Consider the following 22,161-nt stretch of genomic DNA (forward strand, 5'->3'; position numbering starts at 1 on the left):
GCATCCACTTTATGACTAATAAACTTGAACTTGTGCGAGTGAAAACAATTGAAAAATTGAACCGATGAGAACAGAGAAAGAAAAAGGGGGTGTAGTATCTCATGGATTGTTCAATTACTTGTCAGTTGTTTTGTCAAATACACATGTAATCCATCCATCCAATGGTTATGTAGATGCTGTGTTGTTGTCGCAATAATACTTGGGGATTATGGAACCGCACGTACCAAAATAAAAGATACAAGACACCAAGGAAGCTCATTAAAGATTCAAAGCCATGTGGCAAAGGGGCGAGTTCGAATTCAATACGATACAGAGAGTGGATTGCACAGTTCATAAGAATAGTTTTGAAAATTCCTACAAAAACCCTCAATTAAAGCGAGGAAAGTGTGCGGAGATTTCAACAGATCCTTTTTCTTTCAAGTGGCAACAGATGCGGAGATTATTTCAACTACCTGCTCGAGAGATCGTATCGATAAGCAGAACAACTGTTTTTCAATTAGTTTTGCTTTACTCAAAAAATCTTCTTCGGTGAGTTATTTGCTTATCCCACTTTGCCGAATCGGTTCAGAAAAAATTCATGGAGAGCCAAACGTGTTTAATGCGTGGAAACGAGAATTTTGTTAAACCGCAATTCTTTTCAAATATAATACGTGCTTTTGATAAATATTCTGCTACACAGCAATCAATTGCTGGAGTAACTAACAAAGGCATTGAAAATTTATCTAAAATTCGAAATTTACCTAAAACCAGGTTCCATTTATCACTTTCCAAGATGAATGGAATTTTTTCCATTATAAAAATATTTACTTTTTATAATATTATTAACATTAGATCATAAAACCACTTTTTTATCTTATGCCTAACCTTCAAGTAAACTTATCTAGTAAATTAGCTCCCAAAGTCCCAAAGTAAACGCCCCACATAAGCAATCCAAAAACGCCCACAAAAAACAGACACAGTATAACAACAATTGAAGGAAAAGACAGAACCCAAAGAGGTTGAAGCAATATTGATGAATTATACAAAACACAGACTGGAAAAACAAAGAGGGAAATTTTGTTACAACACTTGAATCGGAAAATTGGGTCATTGGGGGGAGTGAAATGAAGGGGAACTTAATAATGGAAAAGCGACAAACTCTGAAGAAAAGAAAAAAAAACAATTAAGGAAAAACATTAGCAGAAATGGAAATTCTAAGTTTTGGATTTTATAAAACAACTTGTTTTTACGAATGTCTTAAAAAATTTTAATATTTGGAAAGCTAAATAGATTTTTAAACTAAAGGTGATATCTTGTTGAACTATCTTGAAAATTTAAAGCGCGAGCACCCAACATTTTTCACTTTAAGTGTAGATCTGTTAATCCTTATGTCGCTGACACGCACTGTGAATCCCACAGCCCACACTGTACACTTTGAAATCAATTAGTAAGTCCACAACACGTCTGAATCAACTAGAAGACAAATCTCATTTGCGCCCATGTTGACATATTTTATTTTAGCTCCATGAATTTATTTTTATGCCTCGAACTGTCGGCACCCATGAAGAAACTCCAGCGATATATATCTTTCTCTCTAGTTTGCACTCTATTTTTGATCCGATGAATGCTTCGCTGGCAGTTCCCGCTAATTTGTGTCCCTCCCCGCAGGTTTTGAATTCTCCTGCCGCACACAGAAAGCGGAAGCCAAGGAGGCCCGTGGAGAATCCACAAGAGCAAAAATTCCACGTCAAGTTTTTGGTGAATGCCTTTGCTGAATGAATAATGAGGCAGGCGTGCCGTTTCCTATTTTTCTGGGTATACGGAGGGGTTGAGGGGGCGGAAGATAAGCCGGCAGAATCCGTAGACTTGTCTGCAAGATCTTGAAAGGAAGACTAAGGCAGGTCAGGAAAATCAGGCCGGAAAAACTCTGATCTTTGTTTATCTAAAAAAGAAAAGATTCATGATCTGTTTTGGGTGATTTTTGGATTTATTTAAATCAAAAAAGAAATACCCCTTGATTATAAAGTAATGTTATGCCTTTTATGGATATTATATGTTTATTTGACTTTTTTTATGCTTCAATAATTCAGTTAGGTACCTTAAAATAATTCAAGCATGACAAACAAGCCCTAGTTAGTGTATTTAGTGAAAAGTAAATACGGAAGTGTATCACAGATATAAAACCTGGTAAGTACATATGTCTGTATATTTATATATATGCGATTGTAAGATGCACCGCCAGCAACAAAGATGAAAAGCAAAACACACACATTCAACCACATGGCAACACATGACAGAACAACAATAAAGGAATGAAAAGCGCAGGAAAACAAAACAGACTGTCATAAAATGCGACACCTGTTTAAAGTAGAGGTAGTCCCCCCACCAAAGACCCACCTATTCAGTTCTTTTCGTGTGTCTGCAATGCATTTCATTTACCGCAATTATTTACTTTGTCTTGATGCGGGCTCTTCAAAAAGGTAAAAAGAACCATCCACACCAAATGTAGACAGAGGATTTCCTCACAAAACGAACTGTGAAAAATGGTATACCATTTAAGGATGAGCTACAAAATAAGTATAAAACAACTTTTGTTAATTTCAAGTAATTTTTTATAAGAATTTATTAATTTTGGTAGAGGTTATTCCTGTTCTTGCTCAACATTTATGGTACTCCTTTACAATATCAACTCTGATTTTTTACCTTTGCAATGATACAACTATATATCATCATAGGAGTTCCAAGTTTTAATAATATATTTTTTAATAATAATAAAATAAATACAGTATATTTTTAGAGTGTATAAAAAATAGTCTACAGAAAACTTAATTGATGGCTTCTTCTTTTTAGGTGCATTGAACCGACGGCACAGGTGGAAGAAGAGGAAGTCGAAGAAGCGGCATTTGACCCAGTTTGATGGAATGGCATTTGAATGCATTTCCATTTGAGGCGCTCATTCAGTCAGTCAGTCAGTCAGTCGATCAACAAGTTTTCTTTCAGGTTGTTTTTCAAACCAATTAAGTGTCATCTGGCTCTTCAATCAGCCATTCATTCAACCCCTCCGGAGAGAGCTTTTCCCACCCCCATCTAAACAAGCTTCTGGCACAATTGAATTCTTTCACACACTGTCTTCTCTCCACTCTTCATTAGGGATTCTACATTTCATTCTTGTTTAGGTTTTTGGCACAATAACAATAATAGCAACAACTGGCACGAGTTCTCTCGTCATTGCCTTGTTTATAAACAAAAACAAAAAAAACCTGCATTGAAATTAAATAAAAAGAAATACGAAATCTTTTTATTTCAACTTGTTTACCTTGAATCGCCTCGAATTGAAGTTCAAGCAATTAATTACACTCAATTTTAGCTGCCTTTTTTTCGCTTTGCATTTATTGCATTTAGCTTAATACGATTTTGTAAAAGCCTTCTCAATCAAGTAATTAAAATACTAATGACTTTTTGCTTAAAATTGTATTATTGAAAGGGAATATTTACTGGTAATGTGTACAAAATTATATGTTTAGTTAGGAAATAAGTTTTTTGAAAGTGTTCTTTATTACCTATTGCCTTTCAGGCTTCTCAATAAGTTAATTAAAATATTAATAACCATTTGTTAGGGGATGTGGGATTGTAAATTATATGGTGTGTTTTTGAGACACCCCAGCTAAAAATTAAAAAAGAAAACGCAAAAAACACTACCAAAGCCGCATAACTGTGCCAAGGCGAAATATTCCAAGCCAGCAGCAAAATTTATTTCTTTCTTGGTTTTTTCTCTTTTGTTTGCTGGCCAGTATTGTTTTTCTTTTTTTTTGGCAGACTTTGCAAAGTGCAAATGTGAAACGAGAACCATGTTAAACAGAGGCCAAAATGAACTTAGGGGAAATAGACGCACTTACAAACCAAAAAAAAAAAAATATCAAATTACAGTGATGCAACCGAAAGAGGAAGCAGCTGCCTCTGCAGATTTTCCATCTAGGCCCAAGTGGATCTCAGATTACGGGGGGAAAAACCAGAAGATACTCGAGGGCAAGATGAGCCACTTGTAGGGCTGCATCCTGTCTTATAAGGACATCGATAAGGCAGGTGGTCCGGAAATAGTTGACAATGCACGGGCACTTTAATTAATTAATCGGTGGCATAACTTCCTCAAACTCCAAAAACCACAAAGCCCAGAAAAAGTGAGGGGGCGGGTAGAAACAAAAGCTGAAATAGCAAACAAACCAAACAAAAAGTCAACGATGTCTCCGGCTGGCACGAAACCTGGCTCAAACCCACAATAACAAAAGCTATGAGGGAATTGCAAGCGAAAAGCAGGGGAACTACAAAAATCAACAAATAAATAAAAACAATTGCGAATTTTCGCATTCGTGGAAATGTTACAACTGTCCCACACAAACACACTCGCCAAATAAATAAATGAGCAAAAGTCGTTTACTTAATTGCCAAAAAATAAAAGAAAGACGACACCAAAGTTCCCTTTTCAGACGACATTTGAGAATCAATAATATTAAGAATGCGTGACACTTTTGGAAGAGAAGTTAATGGCCCATTATGGAATGTGAGTTAATATATTAATATTTAGATTTTTATAATAGAAATAAATGGTAAAATGTAATTTTAAAATACCAATTTGAACATTTAGCTATAATGACTCAATGGGTACTGAAAAGTTACTTTAAAAAGCTCGTAAAAAATCAGGCAAATAGTTGTATATGTCTAACAAACTGTCCAGATGTCAGAGAAAATATCACCCTTTCCAGCTAACAAATAAAAAAACAATTAAAATCAAACAAAATTTAAGAAGCCATTGAAAATGCTCAAAAAGAATATTCAGATCAAAATAAAATAACAACATATAATACAAAATATTTTTTCTTTGTAAAATAATTTTTGAAGATATATAATCTACAAGTTGCTTAATATTAAAAATATAAAAGGTATCAGAGATGTCTAGCTTTGAAACGAAATCTTTCAATGCTTTAACTTTTCTAACACAAAGTCTTTATATTTAACAAGTTTTATTGACTTAAGATAGTGGAAGTAGGCTTATGTACGTATAACTTTGTGTAAGCTAAAGATCAGATTAGTATGAGATCATTTGGGATTATTTCTATAGAGCTGATTAAAAATAATGTGATAAATCTTTCTTTTAATTCTTTGAAACCTTGACATATTTTAATCCAAATCTACTTAATATCCCCCAATTAGTAATACCTTATCTCCGTTCTGGTTTCCCCCACTTTTGCTAATGCGAGAAAAAAAAATGTGTCTCAAACTTTGGCTAATTAGCAGCCGTTTTGGAAACAGTTAGTTCGGTTAACACACCTGTTGAAATATATTTGCTTATCCAATTGGAGCAGACGACTGATTTTAACGGTTAACGGGACATGGATTTGGTTAAAAACAAAAGAAACGAATTATTTGCACTTGGCGAACAGCCACAACAACAATTGAATGGTGAAAACACACACAAACGCGCTTAGAGGAGCGAGAGGGACGGAGATAGCCGGCGGAGCGCAACAGTTAGACTTCGTTGTTGTTGTTGCTGCTGTACTTGTATTTGTTGCAGAACAGGTAGTTGCACAAAAAATGGCCTAAAATCGGCTAATTGATTTTGTATTTTATCGATTTGATAGCACTTTCACTTAGGTCTGCATTATCCGCATAGCAAAACACTTTTTACTTGATATTTGTATATAGATTGTAATTGTACGCGTGCGTAACGTTGGTAACGTCTTTAGCTTTTTGTTGTTGTGATTTTTTGGGTTTTTACGTGGGAAATTATACCGCGCGCGCGCTATCGAAAATATGTAAATATTAAAGTGATAAAAAGTTTTGAGTTGTCCCTAGGTGTTCATGGATTTGTTTATGTTTTTATTCGACTACACGCGCGCAGCAGCAACAACCTTTTGTTTTAGATCACAGAGTAAAAATTCCGCAGCGATCCGACGTCGAACCTTCCGATTTTCCGATTTTGAACAGATTGACCAGTGTGACCGCGGACCGAAAAAGTTTTAATACCGTAAGCGGATACACCTTCCTGGCTAGCGGAGACACCACCCTAGTTTTTTGTTGGTATTTTTAGTTTTATTCTGGTATATACCGGCATTTTTCTTAGCCCCTTTAAGTATGCTATGTTTCAGCCTTAAACAGGATTCTGTTAAGTGCCAACTATTCCTAAGGCGCCATCTATAATGGCCCTGTAAAGTGTCGTCGTTTGGTAACACGCCATCTAAGGTAAAATAGCGAAGACACAGACCAAGTGTCGTGACTCGATAGTTTATGAATTTAAATTGTATTTTGGCGGGCCCAAATTGTTGATAAGCCGCTAAAAAAAATCATAAGAATCCTATTTTTTTTAAAGCTTACCTTCCAATATAATTTTGGAAATTTATGTATGCAGCTTTTTCAAAAAATTTTTAGATTAAGAACTGTTATTGGCCTGCAAAGAATGTTTGAACAGAAAAAATAATAATTTTTCTGTGATATTTTGTTTTTAGAGTGTGTAGTTCGCTTTGTAAGCTTTTTTTCCAAAAGAAAAAACAATCATTAATGAAAAGGCTTTCTAAACTTGTTGAGCAGGTGCAACAGGTAGGATGTCTTGGCAACGTCACGTAAACAGAGCAAAGGAGCTCAAGTTCAGCTGTTGCATTGGAAACGGGCGTGCTGCGGAATGTTTTATCGATAGCCACCAATGGACAAGGACCACGCCATAACAAAAAGGAATTTCCAAGAGCAGGCAGTCCCTCCAGCAATGTCGCGCTACAAAAGCCTTTAAAAATTGGTAAAACCCAGTGGGAAAGTGAGTTCGGGATCGGATAATGGGGAATACGGAGAGTAATGTGACCAGCGGGGTCAAGAAGCAGGCCGGAGTGTCCACCCAAGCCCTCTACAAGTTCGTAAATCTCAAGGGCGGCGGTCTTCTAGTGGACATGATGAAAAGGGCCTGCCAAACGAAGCAGTTTGCCGAGATCGATCACGCCATCAAGACCAAGGTGGAGCCGTTTTTGTACAACAAGGGCGCTGGAAGGTACTTCCCCATCTCGAAGCTCGTCCTGCTACGCAATGTGGATCGCCCCCGGTCCCGCCAGTTGCCAGAGATCCGAGCTCTGGAGAATCCCGACGACGATTTCAACATCCATGACTACTGCCCTGAGGTTTCCGAGGCCGAGTATATCTCTAATCCAACCGCATATCGATTCGTCTGCTGGGATCTGAATGTAAGTGGATAACAAAGTTGGGTGTTTTCTGGAAGTCTTTGCTTTTTTTACTCTTTTTTTACTAATCATTGTGTTATAAAGTATGCTACACAAACTATGAAAACGCTTCCTTAACGAAATCCACTGGGTCATCATGTATATGTATGTTTGTTTATGCTCTAAAGGTTCCTAGTAACTATTGTAACTTAATACAGTTATAGATTTAACTGAAGGATTAGTATGACTACTTCAAATAAAACACGAAATCGAGCGCTTTAAAATTTTCAATTAAAATTGGAATATTATATGTAACTTATGTATTATATTTAAAGCCTAATTAGTCCCTTTTCTTATTTTCAGATGCGTGGTGCTGTGGGCGAGACCATCCTCCATTTGTGTCTGCTAAACGCTTCTTCCTTGCACGCTGATCTTGCCAAGAGGCTGCTCAAATTCTACCCGAAACTTATCCTGGACACCTATATGAGTGACGAGTATTACGGTGAAAGTGTCCTGCATATTGCCATTGTCAATGAGGATCCTGCCATGGTAAAATATCTATTGGATGCCAACGCAGATGTCCAAGAGCGGTACGAAACTTCTTTATAGTTCTATATTACAATTAAATAAGAAAAGAGTTCCAAGGAATTCCGTTTATATTAAAATTTTGAATATATATTTTTAAAACATTTCCTTTATCCAGTTGCTGTGGAGCCTTTATGTCGGCAGAGGATACAAAGTTCTCCCGCACAGATTCACCAGATCACGAGTACGTGGCTCTGTGTTCCATGACCAACTACGATGGCTATGTCTATTGGGGCGAATACCCATTGAGTTTTGCCGCCTGCTTGTCGCAGGAAGAGTGCTTCCGATTGGTTTTGGCCCGAGGAGCCGATCCCGACTTCCAGGACACCAACGGAAACACCGTACTCCACATGCTGGTCATCTATGAAAAGATCGAAATGTTTGACGTGGGCTATGAAGTGGGCACGAATATCCATATAAAGAACGTTCAGAACCTCACGGCCTTGACTTTGGCTGCCAAGTTAGGAAGAGTCGAGATGTTCTTCCACGTGATGAGCATCGAAAGGGAGATCTACTGGCAATTGGGTAGCATCACCTGTGCTGCCTATCCGCTTTTGATGATTGATACCATTAATGAGGAAACCGGGAATATCAACAAGGATTCGGTGCTGAACTTTGTGGTATTTGGTGATAAATTGGAGCATCTGGAACTGCTCGATGGCGTGGTCATCGATCTACTGAAGACCAAATGGGACACGTTCTGCAAGTCGCGGTTCTACAAGCAGTTCTACATGTTCGCCCTCTACTTCCTCATCTCGCTGTTCAGCTTTATCCTGCGTCCAGGTCCGGACAGTAAGGAGGATGATGAAGATAGCGCTAATAGTACTACGGTTAAAAATGATCTATATAGGCAAAATGGTTCCGATTCGTACCACCGGCAAACTAAGAGGGGCTCGATGACTACCGAATACAGTTGAGTGTTACAAAATGTTACAATAATACCCTAATAAGTTTTTAATTTTCTGTTACTCGATTATAATTTATTTTGTTACATTCTTAATGTATTTTGCATAATATGGTACAAAACCATGATGGTATTGATATTTTTTTTATTTTCTCAGAAACATTCTGGCTAAACTTTACTGAATATTATGATCCGTCGGAGGTGGAGGTCCTCCCGGCTTGGTGGGAAAGTTACGCCCAATGTCCTTTAATGAATCTTGAATCTGATTTGGCCAAGCTCCGTATTATTGCAGAACTATTGAACTTCGTTGGAGCTATTCTATATCTTCTGGTCGCCTTGCGAGAGGCTCGCTTCTTGGGCCTGAAAATGTTTATTGAAAATCTGGTAAGTGCTTCTACTTGAACTGGAACATCTATTAATTATTATAATTTAAAATATTTCCTAAGATGACGGCTCCTTCGCGAGTAATGTTTTTGTTTTCCTGCGCTTTGATGATGACCATACCCTGGTTAAGGGTTTCCTGTCTCACCGAAATCGATGATCATGTCACCGTTGTGATAATGCTAACCACTGCTCCGTATTTTTTATTCTTTTGTCGGTAAGTTAGATTTTTACACTTAATTTTTACTTTACATTAACATGATAATACTGTATATTTTTCCAGTGGCTTTAAAACAGTTGGTCCCTTCGTAGTGATGATATACCGCATGGTCATGGGAGATCTGCTCCGATTCGTCTCCATCTATTTGGTGTTCGTGTTGGGTTTCTCCCAGGTATCGATATATTATCAACCCATTTTGAGCAGGATTTCTAATTATAACCTTTCTCCAGGCCTTTTATATTATTTTCCTGACCTTTGACAGTGGATCGCCGGCAGATGGAGAGGATGCAGAGTCCAATCCGATGCCGTCGCCCATGGAATCCATAGTGGCCATGTTCCTAATGTCTCTTACCAATTTCGGGGACTACTATGGAGCCATGGTGTCCACGCAGCACGAGTACGAGGCCAAGATCCTGTTCTTCCTGTTCATGGTGATCGTGAGTGTGCTGCTGGTGAACATGTTGATCGCCATGATGGGTAATACGTACCAGGTGATCGCCGAGATCCGCAACGAGTGGCAGCGCCAGTGGGCCAGGATCGTCCTTGTGGTGGAGCGGAGTGTCCCACCCGCCGAGCGGTTGAAGAACTTCATGCAGTACAGTCAGTCAATGTCGGATGGCCGAAGGGCCTTGGTCCTAAGGTTAAATATGACTGTGGGTTAAAAATAATTTATATTTGAAGAGGTAATCACAATAATAATCCCATTATCTTAGGAGGAGGAAAAAGAGGAGATGAAGGAGGTGCAGGAGATGAAACGCATCCATCAGCGGTTCTCGAAGAAGAGGCAAATGGAACGCGAAGCCCGCGCCCTTCGACGTCAACAGGAGTACGAAAAGTTCTTCGGCACCGCCCCCAAATCGGAAAGTTCCGACAACAACAACTTTTGAAAATCCATTTGGAAAAACCAGAGTCACTTAATTAGTTCAAGTTTTATTGGGCCTTGTTGAAATGTGTTCGTTTTGAGCAATAAATTTAGTCTACAATGCGCTTCACAATTCAATATTTAAGACTTATTTATTTATTTAGAACAGTGGTCTTCAAAAGGACAGAACTACCAAAAAAAATTGGTAATGAACTAGTTTTGTATATATCGTTGAATAGGACTTAATAAAGGACTTTTTGGGGTACTCCCTCGTATGACATTATAAACATTTATGTTTAAACTTAAGCACCAGCTGTTTAAGAAAATTAAAAAAAATTCAAATGGCAAACACTTGAAACCATTTTACCCACAGCCATTGGCACATAATCGATGACTTATTTAACAGAGCGACGAAAAATCTGTGGCACAAGTGTCGATGCATGCAAATGACAGGTCGCCCAAACAAACAAATATCAAAATCAAATTCACTCAAAATAACATTTAATAAAATCAATGTGCTTATAAAGTTTGCCACCCAGAAAAAGAAGGAAGAAAAATGTTCAACAAAAGCGGGCAACAATCATCCATCCTACAATGGGTCCTAGGTAAATTTGCATTTTCATGGGGCGAGGTGGTAGTGGAACCATAACTCAACGACTGGCACTCTTTTTCAGCTCTCATGTGCGTTGACAGTTTTAAATCAAAGAGCAAAGCACAAATGCAAACAGAGTTTAACAAAGGTCAAACGCTCAACCCTTGACAGCCCTCACCAAAATCTGCACCCAATCGGCAAAATAAATTGCAAACTTTTCTTTCTTTTGCGTTTTGATTTGCATAAATAATTTACTTTAAACAAACTCTTGAGTATCGGCAAAAGAAAGTAAAGAAATTTCTAGCCAAGAAAAAAGGCAGTCAAACGTTAGGGGGGAAAAGGAGTCCGAGGAAAACCGAATTTCCTTTGAGTTCTAGTGGCAGTTCACCTGGGAATGGTCCATAATTCTTTTTTGAATGCTTGTTTAAGCATTTTTCTCCTCCCAAAGCCAAATCCCTAAAGGATTCAACCTGAGTCGCGTATAATTCTTGAGTTTTCCTTTTTAAAAAACATTTTTGTAAAAGAACATGCCCAGCGAAACAATTACGATAGTTAAGGCCAAATCACAGACGGCATTTAAAAGTCATTTGGCAAACGCCCCTCACCGAAATTGCGCTATAAACGATGTTGCTTAAGGATCATAAAGCAGGCCGATTTTCCTGGAACCCATAGAAGGTGAAAAACTGTCCGTTCGCGTTTCCATTTCGCATTTTCCTCGTCCCATTACCTTCTAGCGCTTTTATTGTTATTGTTTTACAATGTTTGTGCATGCCGAGGGGCGTAATTAAACAGCTTTCTCAGCCTTTTTTATGACTGGAAATTTCACAAGTCGAGAGGGCGAACGAGATCCCTATCTAGGGACTGTAAAACTTTATTACACCCTTCTTCTGTATCTAAATAAATTAATAGTTTGTATCGTGTTGCTAAAGTAATTTAATTTAAAGTAATTTATAACTAACTAACTAATGGGTTCGGATTTTTATAATCGATAATATATTTGTTTTTAACAAAAATTGTATGTGAAAGGAATGAAAATTCGTTAAACCTTTATTTCTATGGTTTTTTTTAATGTCTGCGAATATTTATACAATATGAATAAAGAATGAAAAATAATAAATGCATTTCTTAAGGTCGCATGAAAAATATTTACATTTCGCAATTAGGGGAAGTGGGCGTTGATTTGGCCCTGTGGGCGTGCCCACACCATTCACAGCTGCCAGCGGAGCTGAACCCAAAACATGTGATTACGCAACGAACTCGACACCTAGAACTCAGAGCCAGACTCCGACTCAAAAGGTGTGTAATTACATGGCCAGGACACAATGGCAAAGCCAATCGCCAAAGCTGGGAACATACTTTCTGGCCACACTGTGACACATTCAGATGGTAATTGTTTTGCCCAAAAAAGGGGGTGACCCTGTTTGTGGGGGCACGGTGAAGGGGTTTTTTTTCGGAAGGGAACCCCTTTTGTTGTGACCGCCAGGGGTTGGACACCATATCATTAACGCCACACCGAAAGAAAACAATTTTTCCAGCGGGATGCGGTGTGAGAACTTCTGCACAGATCGAATTGGAACGCAGAATCGGTTATAAAGCCTCGATCGCAGCGGGAACTAAATTGCTCTATTCAAACTCAATTAAAGTCAAGCTGCGGCCCCGAAAGAGAGCTCCGATTGTGAGTGATCCCTGCTCTTTAACACTTTCAGATGGAACGCGAACCCTGCTCCTTGATCCTTTGTTCGCGATCTGGAACAAAGACGGTTGCTAAACGCTTCCGGTGCTGAGAAAGAGCGGGGTCCCAAAGGATCCGACCTGATGCGATCCCAAAGCGATCCGACGATCCGACGATCCCACGCATTATCCGGCAACGCTCCCATTGATGTCAATCTCTGATATACCTCTCCACGAGGACAACAATGCAAGGTGTCAGTTCTTTGTATCTCGTATCTGTACCTCTTTTCTTTTCAGCCTTCAACCTTCATCTTTTTCTTTTCTTCTTTGTTTGGCTGCTACAATTGCAATTACGTAATCGTTATCATGATGTGCAAATCGATAAACGGATGTTAGACGTCTCCTCCCCCTTGGAAAATCTTTCTCCCCCCTTTCGGTCCCCATCTTTATTGGCCCAGACGAGCCCCATAAAAGTCGTTGGCTTAATTCAAATGGCCGCCACTTGCCGCGAATCTTTTCTGTTTGCCAACTCATAAAGCGGAACTTTTATGAGCTCAAATAGATAGAAACGGGGTGGTTCGGATGTGCATAGATGTGAATAAGGCCATAAAGGAGTGGTAAACAAAACACTAAGGGGACATTTTAAGAAATCGCTATAGAAACGAATTTTAAGATTGGGTAAAGCTATATATGAGTAAGTCGTACCCATTGCATATCATTTGAAGTCACTAATCCTATACAAGAAATCTTATTTTTTATAGGTTCAAATAATAATAATACAATGTTTCTGATGTAGTTATTATGTATTTAATTTTTAAAACATCGTTCTACAAATATTTTCTTGAATTGTAATACCTTTCAGAATTTTTTGAAAATATTATTTAGTACTTAAACATATTTCTAATACACCAAAGTAAACAAAGCTTACAAACTCACCTTCAATTTATTGATCGGATCCTTGTCTCCCGCCTCACATCTTCTCAGCCGTTTCAATAATACGCCTCGATTTGATTGAAAACCACTTGAAAACCGAAGGGAAGCGAAAAAAAACAAATTCTAACAACAAAAAAACCGCAAAGTTTTAATTGAATTTCCTGAACAAAATAATGTTTTGCCACTTGAGTCTCGCGGGAGGACGCTAAGCAAACAATCAACAACAACAGCCACAAAAACGATGACGGCGACGCCGCCAAGTCTGAATGACTGACTGACTGATTGACGGGGAGATTGAATGGTCCTGGCAAAGGATGGATGGGGATGTGCCTTGGTCTAGATATGCATACACACTTGGAGCGCAAATTCAATTCGCCAAATCAAATCACTTGAGTGAAAATGTTGCATTCAGCCAAAGAAAATAAATAGGAAAGCACACAAATAAACAAGTGGAAAATGGTAAAAAGGGGCGGTGGTGCCAAAAGGTGTCTTTGAATTGCTTAAAGGCCGCTTTGATCTACGACAGCATTAAACGCGCTCAATCAAACCCTTTGACTTTAACGAAACCATTTGCCAAATGACTGAAATTAATTAAGCGAAGAAGCCACAGGAAAATAAATCAAAGCGAAGCACTGGCGAATGCCAAAGGATAATTGAAATGGAGCCTTAAAAGCGAATGATTGCAGCTTTAATTAAATCCAAATTGTTTAATGCTGACGGGGTCTTAATGTATGAAAAAATATATGATTTATTTTATATATATTTAAAAATTTTTGAGTTAAAGATTTTTATCAATAATAATAAAAATAAAGACTGCTGGAAGTAATTGTAATATGTATCTAATAACTATTTTATTTTACTAAAGTGATCTGATAAAATCGTATCTCACTTTTAGAATTTATTTCACATAAGAAAAATCCTTAAGAAATTAAATTTGTAAGTTTATAAAGTGTTCCAAAGTTCAGATATTTTGAAATTTTAAACGTAACAACAATATTTTTCATTAAATTTTATACTACAAGAGAAAATTTTCAAATTAAGTACTTTACTAAACCGTCTGCCTTTGATCTATAAACATATATGTATTATTAGGTCTTAAAAATGGGAGACTCTAATAAAGTAATAAATCGGTTCAAAACCGGAGGAGGCGTAAAACATCAATGCAGAAGATTGCAGGCTGTCAAAACGATTCGAGTTGTTATGTCCTGGGGGGTTAGAAAAATGCTTCTGACAGCCGCCCGTCAGGTGGAGTGGAGTGGACCTCATTTGGCAGCGGTTTTCTCAGGGACACGCCCATCCGCCCATTAAATCGTTGGTGTTTTGCCCTCGGGCCATAAAACCGCAAAATTAGGACACAAATTTTGGTGTTTTTCGGCAGCTAATCGATGGAAGGCTGTACATGGGACTGAGGAATCCGTTCCAACTGTGCTTGTTGGTCGTAAACACACACCGTGGGATTCGGCACGTCGGTCCGGAAGGAAACTCACCTCTTCGCCACTCGATTCCAGAATCCTCTGCACTCCACTCCGTCCGCCTGTTCCGAATCTCGGAACCCACTTCAAACGAAAGTCGCATCGAGTGGGCACTTTGACGGCGACGATTTGCCCGGAGAGGAGCGACAACAAAAATTAGGCCCACACTGGAAAAAAAGGTGGTGAAAAGCTGGTTAAAAGTCTATTACACATATATTTAAGTACAAAATCAAGCAGAATAGAAGGCTATGAACATAATGGCTCCTTAACTCTCTAGATGTTTGAGATTTCTTATAAACATCCTTATAAATATGCGAAAGTCTTCAGGATTATTTCCAAAAGAATGTTATGAATATCCTAAATTCTCTAGATTTTTAAGATCTCTTTCAAACATCCCTATAAATATGCGAAAGTCTTCAAGGTTATTGCCAAAAGACCACTTTATTTTTCATAGCATACTTTTTATGTACTTTTTGAACGTTTAAGAAGTAGAAGAATTTTATAGCATACTTTTCGACACTTTGAAACCTCTTCTCTACCATGAGCATATAAGATATTTTTTTAAAGATATTTTTCTCCACAGTGTATCAAAGCACTTCAAAGACAACCCCACTCCCCTCGAAGTCAACCCCTAAATTCGCCAGGAGAAAAATGTGCAAAAAGAATAGAAATGAAATGAAATATGAAAACGAGGCATAAAGAAATTTGACTCAAGGATCGCGGCGGTTCCTTAAGTGGCTCGTTTCGATTACAAACGAGTGAAAAAGACCTCAAGACGCGATCCCAGGCCAAGTCGTAGGTTAACCCCACCGGACGGGCACTCGAACTTCGTTTAAGAAATTAACATCGTTTAGTCCAAGTGGCTGGATGAAGGAATCGGCGAGGAAGGGTTAAGAACAATGAGGGCGGAGGAGGTGGTGGGGGAGATGTGTTAAGGTTTCTCGGTTAATCTGTTATGACATCTAGGACCTGGAAATGTAATGAACTCTAATCGAGCAAGGATTATGAGTGGCCATCGAAGACCTACGCTCTGACAGCTCCGACAATTGGATTTGCATTGCATTTTCCCACATTCAACCAGGGCTGAATAAGTCGATGCGGGCTTACACATGTTTTTCACAGCAATTATCCTTTTAGCAAACACCGCAAGTTGCTCGGAACACAAAAAAAAAGGTGAATTGATTGTTTTTCCTGGGATGATATTGCGAAATATTATTTGAACAATTGCAGATGACAATAACTGACCCCGGAAATAGTGTCCTATACAAAACGATAAACAACGCGTTTGTTATCCTCGAGTTCCCTTGAAACGGGGAAAAACAATGGGTGCACAAAACGGATACAAAAGTTGCAGGAATTGTGCAACATCCATGACAGTAGAGGAACCGGTCTTGAATCAGGTGAAGCCGAAACGGAAGTCGTCAGCACATGTGGGCGTCCCTTTATCGCTATAGAGATTTTCTCCAGAGCATCCTTAGAAGAATGGCTCGTTTTGTTGCCCTAATGGTCTGAGCTTGGGATGAGCCGAGTGGCAAAATTCCAGAGACAATTTGGCCATTTCTTGTCGCATAATCACGCCCGGACCTGGAAATGCAACCCTGATATGATTGGAAATGTAAAATTATAATACCATTTGAGTTTATTGTTTTTTATATTTACAAGTAAATGGGTCTTGTAAAAGTATAATAAGATCACATCATTGTACAAGTTTCTATATTTTCTATAAATTCTCTATCTGTGGAAAAATTCTCTATAGATGTGGAAAGCAACATTAATAAAGTTAAGGACAGTCTGTGTCATTCAGATTTTAAATGATGATCTTGAAAATAATTCCAAGCTGATTTATAACACCCTGATTTACCCCTATATAGTTTAGTAACCAAAATGTGTTTATAATCCCTAGCAGGACCTGCCATCCCCCAAAGAATCCCCTTCCATCAACATCAAACGATAAATGCGCCATAATTTTTTATTTTTCGAACCCAAAATGAAACGCACCAGAAATGCAAAGGAAAGGAAGGGAAATTCGTGAGCATGCCAAAAATGCTCTTAACTGGAATGACATGTGAAAAGCGCCGAAATCTGTGAGGCAATCAAATGGACACGTACGCCAAGAACCAGAGGAAATCAAAGGAAAAATCCAGTGGGAGGGAAAATGGAAATGCAAAATGAACAAAGTACCGAACTAAAAACGTGAGAAAATCCAGCCAAAACGATTCCTGTTCCATCTGCCAATGCCAGGTGCAAGGCAAACTGAATGATATAACTCTAAGTAGGGGAAAAAAGCACATATAACTTGCAAAAATGATACATGCATATAGGCCGTATCAATAATTGAACAATTCAATCAACTGAACAATGGTGGGAATGTAACCTCATTTGGCTTTTATGTTCGTTTCATTTTTGTCATTATCATTGAATCCATTCTGGACATTGTTAAGTCTCACATTTGCGCGATTGTTCCTGAATTTAATTAAAAAAAGAATGAATGAAAAAAATTATATTTGCGGAATACAAAAAAAATAAAAAACAGAAACCAGCTCCCCAAATGACAATTGAATGAAAACAACAACAATCAACAATCGAAAGCAACAACAATGCAGGAGTACACAATGAAATGCGAGTCTTTCTCTTTCTCTACAGAGAAACGGAGAATTGAGAATGGGTTAAGCGGTGAGGGTGATTTCTGGCGACAGGATAATGTTTAATATTGTATTCGAATAATAGTAATCACGGCACAACTTGACTCATCTCTCACCTGTCACTAAGCGATGAAATTAAAAATGTACTCATCAAAATTTCAACTGCTGACATCTGTCGCACACCAAATAGAGTTTTATGGAGTTTTGGGTTTACGAACTGGAGTTATTTCACTATTTTAAAAACTATTTTGCATTCATCATTTAATGTGATTTTGTGAAGTTAGGCACAAATAAAAGAGTTATAACAAAGTTGTCCCAATACATGCAGAACAAAAGTTGGTACTTTTTTAATAAATATGTAAATTCGATTGCTCGTTGAGAAATATAAAGTATAAAAATCGTAAAAGTTGACCAAACAAAGAAGTATACATTTTATTTTAGTTCTGATTCTTTATATTATATGTAGATCCTAGACCTAGTTATAAAGAATTATTTAGATATTCTCTTCAGATTCTTTATATTTTACTTACATTCTGGATCTAGCTATAAAGATTGAAGAATTCTTTGGATATTAGATCGTAAATGTAGCATTAACTTAAGCCGCATATGGGTGGTGTGATTTGTAAAAAGCAAGAGGCTGTATATTTTCCATTCTTTATCTCACTCTCTGTGCTATTATCACTCACTTAGTGTCCTCGTCTGCTAAGTGAAATGCTGAATACTTAGAAAGAAAAATGTGGCCCGGACAAAACTTTTTCCATTACACAACGTACAACAGTTTTTTCCTTTCATTATTATTTGAGATTCGTTGTTGTTGCCGTTGTCCTTTCTTCCTTTTTTTGGGGGAAAGCAGACACAAAGGAAACGTTGAGGACGCTGAAAGCTTTTTATGCTCTTACGCTATGGGCCAGGTATAAGAGCTTTGTAAATGCAATTGGAAATTGCACTAAGCTTTGGTGCGTCGGTGTGTGGGTGCGTGCATGTGTGGGAGAAAGGGAAAAAGAAATGGTGGGTGATATACAAGGGGAGAAAGAGAGGGCAAGTGTAGAGCTAACTTTTGGTTTTGAGGTTATGAATTTTGGGATCCTGAGATCTCCCAGAATTAGAATATCAAAGACTCATTCAAGAACGAAAGTTTCTAGCTAATTGGTTACAAAATAGCTAAGAACAAACCAAAAACAAGGCTGAAATATCAAAAAAGAGATTTCAAATGATCTGATTAAAGTCCCAATCCAAACTTTTTACAAAATATTATATAATTTAAAGAAGCTTTATTTGATAATCTTAGGCCGGAAAAGACTCTGCGGCCAGGAAAGATTGAGTGATAGAAAACACAAAATCAGTGGATTGATATACACATAATATTCTGATGATTGCCAATTACGAATAGGAACTCTAAGTACATTTCATTACTAAAATGCATTTAAAAGCACCCAAAAACATTCGATTGCCAAATCGAAAAGGTTTCATTACTGCAGTACAACTTTTCCTGCTGCTTATTTAGTACGCCAGAAATAAAAGATGGCTAAAACATCTTTGTAACCAGGCACATAGGACCGTTCTACATGCATCTGGGTGAGGACTTGCCCCACCTCCCCTCGCTCCTTTGTGGGCTCCTTTATTCGGGCTCACTTTTCTATGGCCAAATAAGTAAATAATTGCAGTAATATCCTTTCTGGAGCGGCCAGGAAGAAGTGGCAAAAAGGAAACGGAAAAGAATGGAGAAGAATGGCGAGCGAAATGAAAGAATGCGAGAATGAAGAATGGAGAATGGAGAGCGGGGCGAGAGAATGGAAAGCGTGTTTCCATGTCCTTTTCACAAACTAAAAAGTCCTTTCACACACACACATAGTGCTGGGCATAGAGTACACATAGAGGACGGTATATAGCTGAACACAGACACCCACAATGGACAAAAATTCACACCAAAGACCCATTGTGATTGGCCCAGCACACACACCAACACACGCACACTTGCAAGTGCGGAGAGAGAGTTTCACTCTCTCCCTCGCAGGCTGTGCCTCTTCCTCTCTCATTCTGGCTGCAAGGGAGATGCGGAAGTGCAACGTCGCCGTGCAAAACAATAACGGAAATTGTGTGCCCACTGTGCGAAAATCAATGTGCTCCCGCACTCTCTCTCTCTCTCTCTGTCTCTCCCTCTCTGTGGATCCCCTGCCCCCCAAGAAATGGGGTCGCTAAATCGAATAACACGAAGCCGAGCCGAACGAGCTGCCTGGCTTTTGGCTCTATTGAGCTCCTCTATTGAACACACCCCTCAATGGGCGAACAACTATAACCGATATAAAGGAGCCAATGGAACAAAGCCAATGGAACAATGGGCCACAAAACGAAAGAGAGAAGGCGCTATGTGTGAGTGAGAGCGCGACGGCGGCGCAGCTCTCTCCCAGGTAGGAAATGCACTCTCCGTCCTGCTCGCACTTCCGCTGGCTTACCTGGGCAATGGTGCGAGGGTTGCTCGTTCACTACGCTCTTCCGAAGAGAAACGGGATTTGGCTGCAGTCGTGTCGGCCTCACTGGAACGCCACACAAATCAGTCACAAAAAAGCAGTCGAGCCGAGCAGAAGCAAAGCAAGAGCAAAGAGCAGAAGCATAAGCACAAGCAAAGCAAAAGCAAGACATAGAGACAAAAACCAGAGATATCTAAATCAAATCTCAGTTTAACCACAGACATTGTGTTCTAGAAAGTGAAGTGTTGATCTTGAAAGACCATAGAAACATTAAAACGAAAGTGAACCAATTACTTGGAATGGCCACCTTATCGACACATCCCAATTACGGTTTCCATTTGGGCCAGGCCCAGGGATTGGAGGACTACGCCCCGCAGGGTCAGCTCCAGCTGAGTCCCGGCATGGACATGGATATCAAGAGGGTGCTTCACTACTCCCAGAGTCTGGCGGCCATGGGTGGTTCGCCCAACGGGCCCGCCGGTCAGGGAGTAAATGGCTCCTCGGGCATGGGTCACCACATGTCCAGTCACATGACCCCACACCACATGCACCAGGCCGTGTCCGCCCAACAGACCCTATCGCCCAACAGTTCCATCGGTTCCGCCGGCAGTCTGGGCAGCCAGAGCAGCCTGGGCAGCAATGGCAGTGGTTTGAACTCCGGCTCGGGTCACCAGTCCGCCGGCATGCACAGTCTGGCCACTTCGCCGGGTCAGGAGGGTCACATCAAGCGTCCCATGAACGCCTTCATGGTCTGGTCCCGCCTGCAGCGTCGCCAGATCGCCAAGGATAATCCCAAAATGCACAACTCGGAGATCTCCAAGCGTCTGGGTGCCGAATGGAAGCTGCTGGCGGAGTCCGAGAAGAGGCCCTTCATCGACGAGGCCAAGCGCCTGAGGGCCCTGCACATGAAGGAGCACCCCGACTACAAGTACCGCCCGCGCCGCAAGCCCAAGAATCCGCTGACCGCCGGACCCCAGGGTGGACTACAGATGCAGGCCGGCGGCATGGGTCAACAGAAGTTGGGCGCTGGACCGGGAGCCGGTGCCGGAGGCTACAATCCTTTCCACCAACTGCCGCCGTACTTTGCACCCTCACATCATCTGGATCAGGGCTATCCGGTGCCGTACTTCGGGGGATTTGATCCGCTGGCCCTGTCGAAACTCCATCAATCCCAGGCAGCGGCGGCGGCGGCGGTCAATAACCAAGGTCAGCAGCAAGGACAAGCCCCGCCCCAATTGCCGCCCTCGTCGCTGAGCAGCTTCTACTCGGGCATCTATTCCGGCATCTCGGCACCCTCGCTATACGCCGCCCATTCCGCCAATGCCGCCGGACTCTACACATCCTCGTCCACCTCCTCGCCAGGATCCTCGCCCGGCACCATCACGCCCAATGGCATGGATGGCTCCATGGACAGCGCCCTGAGGCGACCGGTACCGGTGCTCTATTAGGGCCTCGATTTAGGGTAGAGTACAGAGTAGAGTACAATTGTTGAAGCATTCCCAAAGTGATCCACTGGTTTTAAATCTTCAAAAGCTCTAAGTAAGCCAATCCTCCTCCTAACCACTCCGCTTAATTCTAGTACAATCTTCGCGCACTTCAGATCTTAGCAATAAGTAAAAAACGTACACAAACACACAAAACATTCCTAGCCAATACACAAACTATAAACTATAATTTATTTAGCGCACTCACTACAACCACAAACAAGAAAATGGAAAAAAACAAAAAACCTAATTGTAAATTAATTTTATTTAGTTTTAAGCATTGAGAGAGCGCCTCCTCCTTGTTGTTTTTTTCGCATCAGCACCAATCTTAAATGTATCTTCTAGTTTTTAATGTGTAACCCTCTCAAATTGTAAATATCCCAGCCAATTTCGTTATAGTGTCAGTGTAGCCCCAAATGCGAGGAAAAGAACGTACATCAATGTATTATTGTATTATTAATTGTATTAAAAGTAAACGTTATCATCTAAGCAAAAAATGGTTTATGAAAGCCAATGCAAAACAAAGACATTTAAAAATGAATAAAAACAAAACTAATTTGAGAAAACCAAATTTGAAAACCTGCCTATTCAATTCGAAATATTTTTCAGCTTGAAATAATGGGAACTGGTATTTGATTTTGTCATTTGATGCTACATCGAATCCACAAAATATGTTTTGATAATAAGGGAAAATAATTTTACAGGCTCTACTTTACAAAGCAACCTTTTATGGGTCATTGCTTAAGAACTTTAGAGTCCCAAACTGGATTAG

The 22,161-nt window shown here is 39.6% G+C and overlaps 3 protein-coding genes across 7 annotated transcripts in view; 2 read left to right on the top strand and 1 right to left on the bottom strand.

Moving 5' to 3' along the window:
- Positions 1–5,950, bottom strand: part of LOC119555249 (rab11 family-interacting protein 4B) — a 44,408-nt gene extending 38,458 nt beyond the window's left edge. For all 5 annotated transcript variants that reach the window (XM_037866541.1, XM_037866540.1, XM_037866539.1 and 2 more), the window contains exon 1: positions 5,305–5,950. The gene's annotated coding sequence lies outside the window, so the exon portion shown is untranslated. The remainder of the gene's footprint in view (positions 1–5,304) is intronic.
- An 850-nt stretch (positions 5,951–6,800) lies between these two features.
- LOC119553764 (transient receptor potential cation channel subfamily V member 5) lies at positions 6,801–10,152 on the top strand. The gene is made up of 8 exons (XM_037864371.1): positions 6,801–7,199; positions 7,539–7,765; positions 7,879–8,672; positions 8,822–9,048; positions 9,111–9,262; positions 9,329–9,437; positions 9,496–9,918; positions 9,979–10,152. The coding sequence occupies exons 1-8, from the start codon at positions 6,801–6,803 to the stop codon at positions 10,150–10,152; spliced, it is 2,505 nt and encodes an 834-aa protein (XP_037720299.1).
- A 9,859-nt stretch (positions 10,153–20,011) lies between these two features.
- On the top strand, positions 20,012–21,933 carry LOC119554942 (SOX domain-containing protein dichaete). The gene has a single exon (XM_037866052.1). It carries the CDS (start codon positions 20,205–20,207, stop codon positions 21,351–21,353), a length of 1,149 nt encoding a protein of 382 aa, XP_037721980.1. The 5' UTR covers positions 20,012–20,204; the 3' UTR covers positions 21,354–21,933.
- Positions 21,934–22,161: the final 228 nt, after the last annotated feature.

Source organism: Drosophila subpulchrella, chromosome 3L, assembly GCF_014743375.2.
Source record: "Drosophila subpulchrella strain 33 F10 #4 breed RU33 chromosome 3L, RU_Dsub_v1.1 Primary Assembly, whole genome shotgun sequence".
NCBI lineage: Eukaryota > Metazoa > Arthropoda > Insecta > Diptera > Drosophilidae > Drosophila > Drosophila subpulchrella.